Source organism: Carassius carassius, chromosome 34 (assembly GCF_963082965.1).
Source record: "Carassius carassius chromosome 34, fCarCar2.1, whole genome shotgun sequence".
In the NCBI taxonomy this organism is placed as follows: domain Eukaryota; kingdom Metazoa; phylum Chordata; class Actinopteri; order Cypriniformes; family Cyprinidae; genus Carassius; species Carassius carassius.
Genome location: NC_081788.1, coordinates 6,822,838 through 6,837,941, shown reverse-complemented (window position 1 = coordinate 6,837,941; position 15,104 = coordinate 6,822,838). Strand labels below are relative to the sequence as shown.

The following is a 15,104-nucleotide window of genomic DNA, read 5'->3' as shown; positions in this document are numbered from 1 at the left end:
AAATGTCAATAACAGTATAAGTTTCTTGTGAAATTGTTAGGAAGTTCCTTTAAATCAAGAATTATAACAGGAAATAGTGCACATTTTTGTCTTATAAACCACAGCCGTCTCGTGGAATGTGCCTTTGTTCATTAGACTCAAAGTCTTTATTACTTTTGATGGATTACTCTTTAAGTCCCAAGGGCATTATCAAGCAAGTCAAAAGAAGCGAAACCAGCAGCCAACACCCAAATCTCACACACTTTGATCTGCCTCTTTGGATTATCATTTTAAAATAGTCATGGCCTTGGTGTTATTCACATTGTATTTTCTAAACAGAGGTTTTGAATTACCAGTCTAACTTTCTCAATCTTATTTCATGTACTTTCTGTCCGTTGTTCAGCAATGGCGCCCGTCTGGGCTCAGCCTGATAAGATGGAGAAGAAGCTCCATGCTGTTCCTGCCAGTAAAACCGTCAAGTTCCGTTGCCAGGCCAATGGAAACCCTACACCAACACTGAAGTGGCTCAAGAATGGCAAAGAGTTTAAGAAAGACCAGAGAATAGGAGGCTATAAGGTAAGGGCACTAGACTACAGCCCATTAAAATCATGAAACATACAACGTCTTGGTTACCTAACTCCAGATTTGCTATCTAGCAACTCTGGTTTGTGGGTTAAAAGGGCACTCTGTCCTAAACGGATCTGTCTTCCAGACACCTCACTATAGCATGACATAGACTGAATAGCCATGCCTTGAAGGCAGACACTGGAGCCGTAGGTTTCTGGTGGAGGCAGGTTACTCTTGCTTGGCTGTCCTCATTTTACACAACTGGTTGTGCTTAGACAGATGAGAATAAACTCCAGTGTACACCAATTCTTTCCTTTCACTCATTTGACCATGTTGATCAGGAATGTCAACAGACCCAAAGTAACAAAACTTTTCAATTGATTCTTTAGCAAAGTGTCATTAGTAGTTGTTGTGGAACGTAAAAAGATAATTTTTTTCATGCATCGGTTGTCCACATAAAACAAATTATAGTAAATTCCTTTGCCCTAAAAAGACCAAAAACAAAATATATCAAAATAGATATTTCACCAAAATTGAAAGAAAATAAACTAAATTCAGAAGAACTGTGGCGACGTTTCCAAGATTCTTGAAGAAACCTACCTGCAAAGCTACAGTACAGTGAAAGGTTTTGGGCACTTGTGTAAAATGCTGTAAAGTGATCAATTAACTGCTATTAGCTAAATCAGTATTTGGTGTGACCACCCTTTGTGTTTAAAACAGCTTGGTGCACCTTTGCATAGTTTTTCAGGCAGCTTTGCAGTAAAGTTTCTTAAAGTGTCTTGGAGACGTTGCCACAGTTCTTCTGTATTGTCTGTCTGTCTGTGTGGAGCACTGGCTGCTGTCAGACTCTGTGTGCATACAAAAATCTCACTGGATTATTCCAATTAATGGCAAAAAGAATGTAAACTGAAACACTACAGCTGAAGATGGAAATTAATGGTGTAAAAACATATTTTGTTGATGAAAATTCTAATGACCTAAGACTTTTGCGCAGTAATGTAAATATTAATCAATGAACAAAACTTGAGCACGTGAAAGATGGTCAACCTCTTTGGCTCTCGTGCATCAAGCAATCACAGTTAAGCTTCCGTTTGATAGCCTTAAAGGGATACTCCACCCCTAACTGAAAATTTGTCATTAATGACAAAATTTTCATTTTGGTGTGGAGTATCCCTTTAAGGCCTGTTCCACAACAAGAACGCTAACTATAAAGATAAGAAATCTAAATTTTGGGGTTGAAATATTTCTTTAATTACATTTTTCTTTCTTCATTCTACTCTCTTCTACATGAACATTAAAGTGATATTTTCCGCTGTTTTCTGTCTGTGTCATTGTAGACCTGTAGTGTCTGTGTTTCTCATCAAGGTGTTTTCCAGCTGGGAGACATTAGTCCTCTTCCTGTCCTCACCGCATACACACTTTACCATCTGGAGTGTGTTTGAGGCCACTGCAATGCATAAACACATGCACGCGCACACACAGTAACATGCAGCATCAACATGGTTTATACAAACTTTTGAATATAACTAAGCAAAATGCTCGCTTTTTTTATTTAAACTTATGTTTTTTTTTTTAACCGAGCCAAATCTTAGCGATTGTAATGCATACATGCATTCATCCAAACGTGTCTCTGAGCTCCAGGAGTGTGAGGGGCTTCCGTTAAGGGGCCCTGCAGCTTCCCCTGACACTCTTCCCAGTCTCTCGTGGTTTCTTTTGTTTAACAAGAGTCTGGCACAATTGTTCATTTACATTAAGTGACTGTGAAAAGGAAGTCAGGCAGACTGTGAGTGTAACAGCTCACATCTGGGGTTCTATAGGCCGAAGAGCCATAACCTGTTATTAATTTTGCCCAGCCTAAATCTCATTTAATCAAAAAGAGCTGTTAATGCAGAGAACACTTGCTGTGTTTGCCGGATCTTTATAGGTTTAGTTCATCCGATTATGAAAATCCTGTCATCATTTACTCAACCTCATGTCATTTCAAACCCATATGACATTCATATTTCTGTGAAACACATATTGAGATAGTGGGCAAGGATAAAAATAAAATAAAATATTAAGTACCATAACATTACAATTCTGTGCTTCTGAAGCCACATTTAAGTGTGTGACAAACAGATGAATAAGAATAATAAATACATATTCACAAATGACAAAAATGTTGTGAATATCTGCCATGAATAATAAAATGTACTCAAAATACATAAATATATTGCAACTATTTTAATAAAAGAATATATTTATTGAAAACTCTGCTCATTTGTTGAGGTCCCTGTTGCTTAGCAAACATAGTTTTTTTTTTAATAAACTGAAGTTTAAAGTTTTCTGGCAGTTCATAGGGCTTTTGGCTTGAGAATAGGCCTGTGTTAGTGGACATGGAGTGGCCCGTTTCCCACTCTCCTCCAGGAAACACACTGTTCTCCATGGTTCTGATCTCGTGCCTGACTGATGTTAACCTGCCCTGATGGGGATTTGCTGCCAACTCACTTCCTAAACTTCCTCATCCTTTCACTATAATGATCAGTTTTCTACTTGTACATTGGGCTGCGAGAAGATTTTGTCTGTAGAACTTTTTCTTACGTGCACCCGAACAAACTATTTTTCTAAATAGTTCCCACAATATGTGCTTACTTTAATTGCATTTAGGTCGGCACACTTTTTTCATCTTCTGATTTTATTGCGCAGGTTCGAGAGCACATGTGGACCATCATAATGGAGTCGGTGGTACCGTCAGACAAAGGCAACTACACCTGCCTGGTGGAAAACAAACATGGCAGCATCAATCACACCTACCAGCTGGATGTAGTCGGTCAGTCATGGTTCTTTTTTCGTCTTCCCTCAACATTTTGAAATTTGGTTTAATTTAAATGTCATTTATCCCCCAAGTCAAGATTTTGTCGTTCTTTGGATGTGAGCAAATTTGTGTTGGCCTTCCCCTCCCCACTAGCTCAGCTGCAGTGATTTATTGGTAAAACTCTAATTAAATCGATTCACTTTTTTTTTAGCAAAGCACCGGAGATGGCAAATGATCCCCAAGGGAGGGTCGCAAAAGCACTGCAATGTTTACTCAAGTCAATCAGATGCAAATGGGTGTTGTTCACCATGCGGCTAATGGTCTGGTGCAGCACCACTAATGGTTACCATTACTTCTCTGAAATGAACCGAAATAACGTGTGGCTTTACACTTTGCGTGCAAGTGTCTGTGTGCTTGTCAAGGACAGGCACGTGGACTCTGTTGATGGTGCGTGTTAAATGATCCATTGCAAATATAAAGTGTTTACTTTATGCCATGGATGAGTTAGAGACGCGGTTGGTGCCTTACGATGAGATCAGAATATTTGGAATAAAGAAATTTAAACACTGATTGGCTGATGTGGATTTGATTGATGCCTTCACTAAGTAGCAAATAAATCAGTGCTGCACCCATGTAGATGGAGCCCGCTGTGACATCATTTGCACCATCCATACACATTCATGAGAAGACTGTCTGAATTTGGCACACAGAAGACACTCACATATCTGTTCCATCTGTGCCAAGTCCTCTTGGGAAGGCCCTACTTATGAGTTAAGAGGTTGAAATTGTGATGTAATGTCATGTGATTGATTTTGATCAAAATTAAATGGCTGTGTTTAATTTTTTATCCTAGTACCACAAAATGAAGAGCAAAGAGTGCATGTTAAGAGTGTAGTTGATTCTGAATATATTATTATTTGTGTGGCCACAGAGATTGAAAAATGTAGTTATTTTTAGTTAGAAATTGTAGTTTTCAAATGTCAGATTTGCATACTGTACCAACTACAACAAGATGCCCGAACCAGGACCAGTCCATAATTGGCCCGATGTCCTTTGATTTGGCCTGCAATGTCATACCATAAAAGGAGGAAAATGTAGGAAAAAAACTCGCAATCGAAGCATATCGTTTTTCATGTAAATAAGTTGTACTAAGTGGAAGCTTGGATCGGATATTTGAGTTGATTTAACAACATTTTAAGGCAGCACAAATACTTTAAGTAAAAACAACTATGTATTTTCTTTTTTTCTTTACAGTGTTGTAAATTTTGAACACCTCTGGACTCCACCATTGCTCACAGTGAGAAGCCAGATTGTCTATAGATTCAAACTTTTATTCAGAAGTACTGAGACATGGGCTGTGGCTTAAAATAACATTTCCACTAATTTCCACCAAATTACAGCAATTATAATAAATGTTTAGCCTGCATGTAAAAGAGGCTGCTTCCTGCAGGCTATGTGACATTAATGTTCAATGAACATCTGTTGAATATCCCATTTGCTGTAATGCAGATTCCAATTTTCATTTCATAAGAGGAGAAAATGATTAAAAATAAGTTTTTAAATTAGGATCATTTCCAAAATACTAACTGTGTACAGTGTGTTTGTGTGTTTTATTCAGAGCGTTCACCGCATAGACCGATTCTTCAGGCTGGGTTGCCTGCTAACCGTACAGTAGTGGTGGGGAGTGACGTGGAGTTTGAATGTAAAGTCTTCAGCGATCCTCAGCCTCACATCCAGTGGCTGAAGCACATCGTGGTCAACGGAAGTAGATTTGGCCCTGATGGACTGCCATATGTTCGGATCTTAAAGGTAAAAAACATTTAACCAGTCAACCAAAATATTTGATTGAAGTGCTTCAGTGTTGTCTATGTCAATTAATTATTTCTTCGCCATTAATGGAATTTTCCATAATTTGAGTCTAGGCTTCCCTCCATTGACAGAATTTTCCAACTCAATAACTCATAAGTGTTATTGTAGTATTATTTATATACTATAATAGGAGTTATTAATATTTTTAATACAATTTTATTTTAATATTTTCAGTTTTTAATTAAATTTTAGTTTCTGATATTTATCTGTTTTTCATACATCTTTCATACATCATTTAGCTTTAATTTATTTACAATTTAAAAAAATTTTTATTTTAGTTTTAGTATTAAAAGCCTAGCAACTTGAACTTATTTGAGTTCATTGCCAATTTAGATTTTTTTTTTTTTTTTTATTTCATTTAGCTATATTTACATTTTTGGAAATAGTTTTTTAATAGTTTTTGTTTTAGTCAACAACAACACTGCCATACAACATATATTTTTTTCTCTCAAAGACTAAAACTTTCCCATAAACTTCTATGGTAAGTGTATATAAACCTTTTTTGTCCTTTTCCTTTCTGTCCTTTTTTTTATATATATTTGTGGTAATTGATGTTTTCACGAGACTGCTGATATTGCTGATTGGTTTAACCTTGTTCTTTTAAATACAAATATCAGAAATCTGTGTTGTCCAAAGATCTTAACTTTTTCTGTGCTGTTAAAGGTGTGTGTCCAAAATGGTTTGTCCATGTCTTTTTTAAAGTAACTTCCACCATAGTACTTCACCTCTATGGACAGATCGATCACCTGAGCAAATGAAGCAAGACTAACAGCTTTGGGAGAAAATATGAGCCCTGTTCTTGGCAGACTGTCATAATGTATTTAATAAGAGCAGTAATGGAAAGTTTTGTCCTTCAGTGACTGCTGGGATCTCAGTGACCTCAATGTTTGACTTTGAGCTTTACCTCTTACATATGTTTGGCCTCCACAGCACTCTGGGGTCAACAGCTCGGACACACAGGTCTTGACGCTGTACAACGTGACAGAAGAGGAAAGTGGGGAGTATATATGTAAAGTGGCCAACTATATAGGCCAAGCCAACCAATCAGCATGGCTCACCATCGTTAAAAGCTCGCAAGGTAACACACGACCCCTGCTACAGAGATTCATCAGTGCAGAAAGAGACAGACATACACAGTTAGACGGAGGTAGAGACAGCGGTTATCAGGCTTTTAGGTGACGGCGACTCATCTTCCCACTTCGTCGCTTCTTTTTGTTTTCTGTGGTGCCTTAAATGATGCCATGGAAAATCCCAGCAGAGCAACTGGAAGTATTTTGGCTTTTGTTTACACTGGACGTTTCCTTCTCTCCATCTCTGTGCTACACTTTGCCCTCCTAATAAGGTTGTGTTTCATGCCCTCTGAAGATTATTTGCACTCTCTTGCACTTCAAAAGCATTTCAGTGGCACCTCTGGAATGTGCCTGTCTAAATTCTTTCAGCTCACTTGAGGTTGATTCTGTACCTGGCTTCTCTTTGCTATTACTTTGTTTCCATAATTCTTTAATGAAAGTGACATGTAACCAAGTGGTGTCGCATACTCTGGTTTTTTTCTCTGCATTTAATCCATCCAAGTGCACTCTCACACCACGTTCAAACACATACAGACACACACACACCGTGAACACCCAGCTTTCACCTAAAAAGGGAATTCTGTCATCATTTACTCACCCTGATGTCGTTCCAAAACTGTACAAGTTTTTTTTCTTCTGGTGAACACTAAAGAAGATATTTTGAAGAATGTTGGTAACTAAACAGTTGCTGGGTTCCGTTGACTTCCATAGTATTTTCCCAGAAGTCTGTGAGGGCCAACAACTGTTTGGTTACCAACGTTTTTCAAAATATCTTTCTTGTTTTCTGCGATTAATCGTGATTAAATCTTGTTAGGTGCAATTAATTTCCAAGGAGAGTAACATGCAGGGGGCAAAAGACCATAACTGGAAAGCTGTGCTTCGTGGACTGGTGGATACCAGTAGAGAAAGTTGCCCACAATTAACCTGAGCTTACAAGAAGTAAGGAAAACCCCTTTAAACAATCCACATCAATCGCCAAAATACATGTTATTTTTTTCCAGCCTTTGTGTAATCATATATGTCCAACAGTACTTACTTCTGAAGATGGCCACAATTTTCAAAATAGCGCACATCAATATTTTCTTGATGTATTGACAGCACTTGGATAGCAAATTCAATAGGTACCATAGTATCGTTCCAGTACCTTTTGTGTCCTGACACACACATATATCTCTTTTGTCTGACATTCTTTAACAAGCCTTTCTAATCCTCTAGTTTCTCCTCCCTGTCTGATTATCATCAATTCTTTTCTGAATGCGTGCGTATGTGAGAACAATACGGTACAGTCTCTGCTGGGTAATGTTCCATGTGGCCCGTCTTGTGCATGTCGAGATGGACTCTAGGGTGGCAAGGGGTCGGACATCGCCCTCATCTTCAGGTGTTGGGTCTCTGGCGGGTGGAGCCGTGCACTTCATTCTCCAGCTAACCACAAATCTCTCAGCAGGGTCATCTAAGGATCCAATCAAGGAGCAGTCCTGATTCCTTAAGGGTGCTGAAGGGTGTTTCTCCAAGAACTTTCTCTTATGTTGTCAAGTCTTCACCGCTCTTTATCCAAAACCTCTCTCTCTCTCTCATCTGGTGGGTTTTCCCGGAGCTCTCCGGCTTCATTCTGTGGTTCTTTTCTCTGTAGACGGCAGGCGTCAACACCACGGATAAGGAGATGGAGATACTGCAGATCAGGAATGTGTCTTTAGAGGATGCTGGAGAGTACACCTGCTTGGCTGGGAACTCTATAGGCCACTCCCATCACTCTGCATGGTTGACTGTCTATAAAGGTATCTTGTGGTGCTTCTTTTGGTTGCTTGTTTCTTCTCCCTGTCTAACAGTGGCAGTTCACACTGTGGGTTGAATTTGGTCATATCACTGCGTTGTTTTTCCATAAAATCCATAACAATACCTTGTTCAAAGGTTTGGCTTAATGGAAAGCACAGAATATTGTTTTTAACCTTCATGTTCTGTTGAAATTAACTTTTTAGCACATAGTGGACATTCACTTATTATAAGTATGACTCATGTCCAGTTGTTTAAATTTGGAATAAACACATTTGAGAATTTGCAATAAAATAAATAAACCATTATATGTAGTATGTTAGGGAGTCCTACCATGTGAATGTCATAAAACATTTTTTAAGCTGTTAAACTGGCCTCAGAGTCCCATTGTCATTGCCAGTAAACACTTCCTTTTGTGTTCACTTTCATTACAAGCAATACAGTGGTTTTGTAGCAAATAACAATGCAAACGTATTCTATTATGAAATGCACCATTCTTCAACCCCTTTGTGTCTGCTTTGTGGTTTTGTTATTCATCTGGGTGTTGACTGACAATCGAAATGTCAGTCGAAGCATGTCAAAATGACATGTTTCTGGTCTTTCTTTAGAAAAATGGAATCAGAGTGGAGCCAGACCTCCTACAATCTCAGATTATCTTTTTAGAGGTGCACAAAGCAAATATTTACTCAAAGATGGGAACAGTACTTTTGAAAAATCGTTTACACTAATGTAATGTTGAGATCACGTAACCACCCGAATACTACTTGCTTTATATCGGTAACCCAATAAAATAATCATGGCTGTCTGGCATTGGTAAAGACTTGCATTTTCACATGAAAGTACCAATGTCAATGTCAATTTTATTTCTATAGCACTACTAAACACAACACCAGTTGACCAGTGTGCTTTACATATGCTAAATCAAAAAGATAGGTTTTTAGCCTAGATTTAAAAACAGACAAGGATGGAGCAAATCTAATACTAAAAGGTAAAGCATTCCACAGTCTTGGAGCGGCCACTGAAAATGCACGATCACCCCTGCTTTTCAGCTTTGATTTCGGTATACACAATAATCTCTGGTTTGACGACCGGAGAGACATAGCTGGACGATGTTCTACCAGTAGATCCGAAAGATAAGTAGGGGCCACACCATTTAAAGATTTAAAAACCAACAGAAGAATTTTAAAATCCACACGGTATCGTACAGGTAACCAGTGCAAGTGACGTAATACTGGAGTAATATGGTCCCGTTTTTTAGTACCAAGTAATACTACTAAGTTAACTACTTGGTCTTAATATGGGTTAAGGTTAGTTTTAGAACATAGTTGTAGTTAGTACCAAGAAAAATAAGAGAATAAATACTGACCAGTGCAACGTGTATATATACCTGTATATATTTTTCCACTGCTAACCTAATTAGAGAAATGTGACAAACATCTCTAATTATTCTCTCAATGTACGTCAGAAACTAATTTAACTGTAAAATATGTTATGTAAAGATGATGACATCATAGCTAGTGGTTTGGCAAAGCTTTGTTTCCATTATAAACTTTTATATTATAAAACCCTTTTCCTAGTTTTTCAAGATTAACCTGTTTCCAATTAACATTTCTGTTTGCCTGAACACTGGACAAGCATCCCAAAGAGCATGATCTGAAGCATAAGCACTATTCTGACATCATTTCCTCTTTGGCTCAGGTTTGATAAATGACTCACTTAGAGAGTAGATCTGTTTAAATACATTTAAATAGATTCAGTTTATCAAGATGCTTGTCAGTCTTAAATACATTCAACACAGAATGAAATTTCAATCACATTGTTGAATGTTGATTTTCTTGCATTTGCATGTTGCAGTCAGCAAATTGTGGGCTTAAGTCTTATTACAAATCCCATTTGTGAATACAATAACTTTAGAATTTGAGCTCCATGTTTAAACCACAATATTCATATTTGATTTGTTCATTTAGTTTTTAAAAGAGAAGGCAAAGAGAAGTGATCTGTCAATGAGATGCATTTGCATGTGTATTGTTGTGTGCTGTGTGAAATGTATACATGACACAAAAGCATCTTTTGTGTGCATGAATTGTGTGAAAGAAACCCAGTATTATGAACCAGAGCCTTGGGGCAGCAAACATCAACCGAATAGCATAGGAAATATCTGTATCAGCCCGACTTCTCATGTAATTTTACCCCCATAACCTAGCTCTCTATTTATACTGGAATGCATACCCGCTCAGATTTTGTCTACCCACCCAGATAAGCCATTCCTCTCAATTTGCATTTGTATTTGTATTTGTGTTGCAAATTTAATGTCTCATATGAGTTTACATAAGGTTATTTTTTGGCCTAATCTTGAAGCAAGAGCTGCCAAGTATCATGAGCAGTGGTTTCCTTCTCCTGCTAGTCACATAAGTAGAAGAATGTGCCATGAAACCCGATCCATGAAAGAAGGAATTATTGTGCTACAATAGGAGTTTGTTTTCATTGCAATGCACCACTCAAATCAACAACAGCATCTCTAGATTTGTTTTAAGGGGAGTTTTGTTTTGCTTTGTGCATGTATGTGTGTGCATCAGTGTGTTTGTGCTTTAACAAAGAATTGTATATGTACATTCAGGTTTATGTCTATTAAAAAATGCCTAGGAAAAAGAGGCCTCCTGCTAATATGATATACTTCAATCTTCTGAACCAGCAGATCTAGTATATCATACCTCTTAGACAGGCTGGTCATTATAGGTTACAGTTCAAAGTATCCTCTTCAACTGACCTTTTGTTAAGTTCCATCCCACCTATGTTTGCTATATTTAACAAACATGCAATAAATACATAGTAATTTGCCATGCCAGAATAGTGAGAATTGTTCCAAAAATATGAAATTGTGCAAAAGTAAAAAAAAAAAACCATTCTTCTTGAAAATCGAAATTGCAAGATATAAAATAAGAAATTGTGAATTGTGAGATAAAAAGTCACAAAGTTACTTTTATAATTGCAAAATTATTGGAAATGGACTTTCATAAATATTACAGGAATTTATTTACTAAGATTAATTTACTTTGGAACAAGTGTAGGTGTTTTTACTGATGTGTACATGATTATTTAGGAATTAGGGTTTTCGAATAGTTAAATATACAGAATCAATGTTTTATACATTTCTAAAATTCTAAAAGCTTGGAAAGAGCAAAAGCTTGTCCTATAATATGGCAGACTGACATAGGATTTGTCAGTAATTAAGGCTGTACTTAGCGAAGGGTCAGTTGCAGTTATTGTCAAAGATTCAAACTCTGCTGGTACAGAATCCTGTGCTCTGTTTGCACCTGTATAGACTGCATTGCTCATTTTTAGCACAAAAAAATAAATAAACACACAATCATCATCCCTTTAGCATTCAGCAAGCTCACTCCCTTCCCTTCTGCCACCTTGCATTGCCCCCTTCTTTCATAATCCAGCTGTTCCCCCAACTCAACTGCCAAACCAGACCTATTTGGAGGTGCTGATCTACTGCATTGGCTTCTTCCTCATCTGTGTGATGGTGGTGACCGCTGTGCTGGCCAAAATGCACAGCTCGGCCAAGAAAAGCGACTTCAACAGCCAGCTGGCTGTCCACAAGCTGGCCAAGAGCATCCCGCTGCGCAGACAGGTAACAGAAAGTAGATAGGGGGTTTGATCTCTTTACCACTAAACATTAACATCTCATTTCAACAGCTTCTTCTTATGTTAACATTACTGTGGGAGTGTTGTAGCATGTCATGTATACTAAGAGTGTTTCTAAAAAAAAAAAAAAAAAAGAGTTCAGGTCACATTCGAAGGTCATCCAGGACAACAAGACAGCTTGAATATATTTAGCTATAATGTTGTTAAAGTGATAGTTATGACGAAACATGGAAAATTCTGTCAGAATGTTTTCAGTAAATAAAAGCTTAATTGTTCTGTTCCTTAAGAAAAGATCGCATTTGCAAAAATTCATGAGCAAAAAGGGTGAACTTAGCTCATTGCGAAATAGCTACATGAGGAAATTGTGTGCCCTCCCTCAAAATTCCCAGTCACATGGATTCCTGCTGAAAAGACTGGATTTCACCCTCAGTGATCTAAAAAGTCACTTCCAAGCAGAGGCGAATCTGAGTGACCAACTTGAACCTTTTGCGAAATCTGCTTGGGGAAATAATTTGCGAATATTCAGATCATGGGTTCCTAATGAAATTACTGGATTTAGCCTGCAGTGATATATGAAGTCACTTTCAAACCAAATAACTATAAACTGATGTGACAAACTTGCAGGGGAAATCATTCGCCCTCATAAGAAATGCCCATTCGTGTGGACTTATGAAAATGCTATATTTTACCCGCTAAAATTATCTAAACTTTTGATAAAATATGACCACAACTTTTCAAAGCTTTCATGTGGCTTTAAGTAAAACTTTCAAAATAATGTGTAATATAAAATCAGGCTTATTGTCATTTACATTTTACATTGACATTTATTCATTTACCAAACACTTTTATCCAAAGTGACTTACAATTGAGGAATACAACAAGGGATTCATAATAAACAGGCAAGTAAACACAGGAAGTGCTCGTAGTACAAAGTGTCAGACATTGTTCAGAGAGATATATATATTAGAATGTAATCAAATGTTGTTGAGAGAGGTGAGTTTTCAGCTGTCACTTAAAAATTGTAAGGGATTCAGCATTCCTGAAGGGGGTGGGAAGAACCAGCCGGGGACGGAGACTAAAAAAATGTTCTGGAAAGTGATTTTGTGCCTCTCTGTGATGGTACCACTTGTAGATCTCAGACTTCTGGAGGGGATGTAGATTTTTTAAGAGTAAGTTGAAGTAGGAGGGTGCTGAGCCTGTGGCTTTTTGATATGCAAGCGTCATTGTTTTGAACTTGATGAGAGCCGCAACGGGTATCCCAACAAGTCCAACCAGAAGTGCATTGCAGAAGTCTAGCCTAAAAATGGGCCTGGACAAGAAATTGTACAGCATGCTCTGTTATGAAGGGCCTGACTTTTCCGATGTTGTGCAATGCAAACCTGCATGAACGAGCGATTTTTGCTATGTGGTCTTTGAAAGTTAGCAGGCCATCAAAAATTACACCAAGATTTCTGACCGAAATTGAAGGGGTAATTGTTGATGAACCTAACTGGAAGGTGAAACCTGATGTTGAGTCGGAGTGGCAGGTAAGAAAAGAAGCTCAGTCTTTGCCAGGTTGAGCTGTAGGTGATGTTCCTTCATCCATGCAGAGATATCCACCGATCAGCCTGAGATCCATGCAGCTACTGTTGGATCATCTGGTTGAAATGAAAACAGAGCTGTGTCTTCAGCATAGCAATTGTAGGAGAAACCATGTGCCTGGATGATGGGTCCCAGTGATGTAGTGTATATGGAGAAGATGAGGGGTCCGAGAACTGATCCCTGAGGAACCCCAGTGACCAGGTGATGTGCTTTGGATACCTCCCCTCCCCAAGCCACTCTGAAAGACCTACCTGTGAGATAAGATAAATACCAGCGAAGTGGAGTCCCTGTGATGCCCAGTGATGAGAGGGTGGACAGAAGAATCAGATAATTTACAGTATCGAAGGTAGCAGATAGATCCAGCATAATGAGAACTGATGATTTGGAATCCGCTTTAGCCATCTGCAAGGCTTGAGGTTTTTTGTCAATAGTCTAGTGACATATTAAGTCACGAATCGGCATGACCAACTTGAACCTGCTATGAAACCGGCATTGCTAAATTGACATGAAATTCCAGATCATGTAGATTGCTACTGAAATTTTCAGATTTTCCCCACAGCAATGTATAGATCACTTTCGAACCTAGCATCTCTGAATTTATGTGACAAACTTAAATATGTTGCGAAACCTGCATGAGGAAATCGTTTTCCCTTAAGGTTTTATGTTGGTCACAAATGGTAAACTTTTAATTTCTTGTTGAGCTGATTATTGAGTTTTGGGTTTTGGTATCTGCATCAGTGTCTGTAGGTGCCTCTTGAGCAAGTAACTCACATACACACAAGTCTCCATTTGTGTATTTCTCTTGCTGTGTTGTATGGAGAGTAATTGTAAGTGTTTTTGTACAGGTGTCTGTAGACTCCAGCTCGTCTATGCACTCGGGTGGGATGCTGGTCCGGCCCTCGCGTCTGTCCTCCAGCGGCTCCCCTATGCTGTCAGGGGTCTCCGAATATGAACTGCCCCAGGACCCACGCTGGGAGGTGGCCAGAGACAGGTAACACACACATACATACACTGTACTCCTCATCTGTTGTCCATCTGATGTATGGCCTGGTGAAATTTTGTTTATTCATGTGATTTAATATCGTGTGTGCTTGTGTGTCAGGCTGGTTCTCGGGAAGCCGCTTGGCGAGGGCTGCTTTGGGCAGGTGATGATGGCTGAGGCTATTGGGATGGATAAAGACAAACCTAGTCGTGTCACCAAAGTGGCTGTCAAGATGCTCAAATGTAAGTGTTTTCTGCCGCTGTTGTTAGCCGACAGTTGTGTGATGTGTGGTGTAAAATTGGAAATAATTCAGCAAACTCTGTCTGGAATTCAGTATCTCATGTGGAAACTGATGGTCTGCTGAGCTTTCGCCTGTATTTCACCTTGACACTGAAGCATGTTAATCGAGCTCTTGTCTCTCATACCATACCACAGCAGCTGTTTATTCTGCTGTTTCCCATCCCCTCCTCAGTGAGTGAATGCCTGCAAACTTTAGCAAACAATCTGACTCTGTGTGCTGATGATTTCTGAATTAGTATCATTTTAGTATTATTTACGTTTTTTTATTATTTTTTTTATTTATATGCGATTGTAAAATAATTAATTATTATTTTTAATATAGATATCATAATAATAATTTTTAATTAGCTTTTTATTTTTTATTTTATATTGTCAGTTTTCATTACATTTTTAGTAATCTTATGTGCTTTTGTTATTTTTTGTACATGGTTTTAATTTGTTGTAAATATTTAGAATGTTGGGTTCTTTTTAGATTTATTTATTTGTTTGTTTGTTTTTAGTAATTTTATTACTTCAACTTAAACTGTTTTTATTTCAGTTA

The 15,104-nt window shown here is 38.1% G+C and overlaps 1 protein-coding gene across 2 annotated transcripts in view; it reads left to right on the top strand.

Moving 5' to 3' along the window:
* LOC132115393 (fibroblast growth factor receptor 1-A-like) overlaps positions 1 to 15,104 on the top strand; it is a 48,879-nt gene that overhangs the window by 27,269 nt on the left and 6,506 nt on the right. Inside the window, exons 5-11 of one of the 2 annotated variants that reach the window (XM_059523845.1) lie at positions 383 to 555; positions 3,232 to 3,355; positions 4,959 to 5,149; positions 7,910 to 8,054; positions 11,496 to 11,686; positions 14,127 to 14,272; positions 14,384 to 14,505. In XM_059523845.1, coding sequence (XP_059379828.1) covers positions 383 to 555; positions 3,232 to 3,355; positions 4,959 to 5,149; positions 7,910 to 8,054; positions 11,496 to 11,686; positions 14,127 to 14,272; positions 14,384 to 14,505 — 1,092 coding nt within the window. Of the gene's footprint in view, positions 1 to 382; positions 556 to 3,231; positions 3,356 to 4,958; positions 5,150 to 6,139; positions 6,288 to 7,909; positions 8,055 to 11,495; positions 11,687 to 14,126; positions 14,273 to 14,383; positions 14,506 to 15,104 lie in introns of both variants that reach the window. The other variant, XM_059523844.1, reaches the window with a different exon arrangement.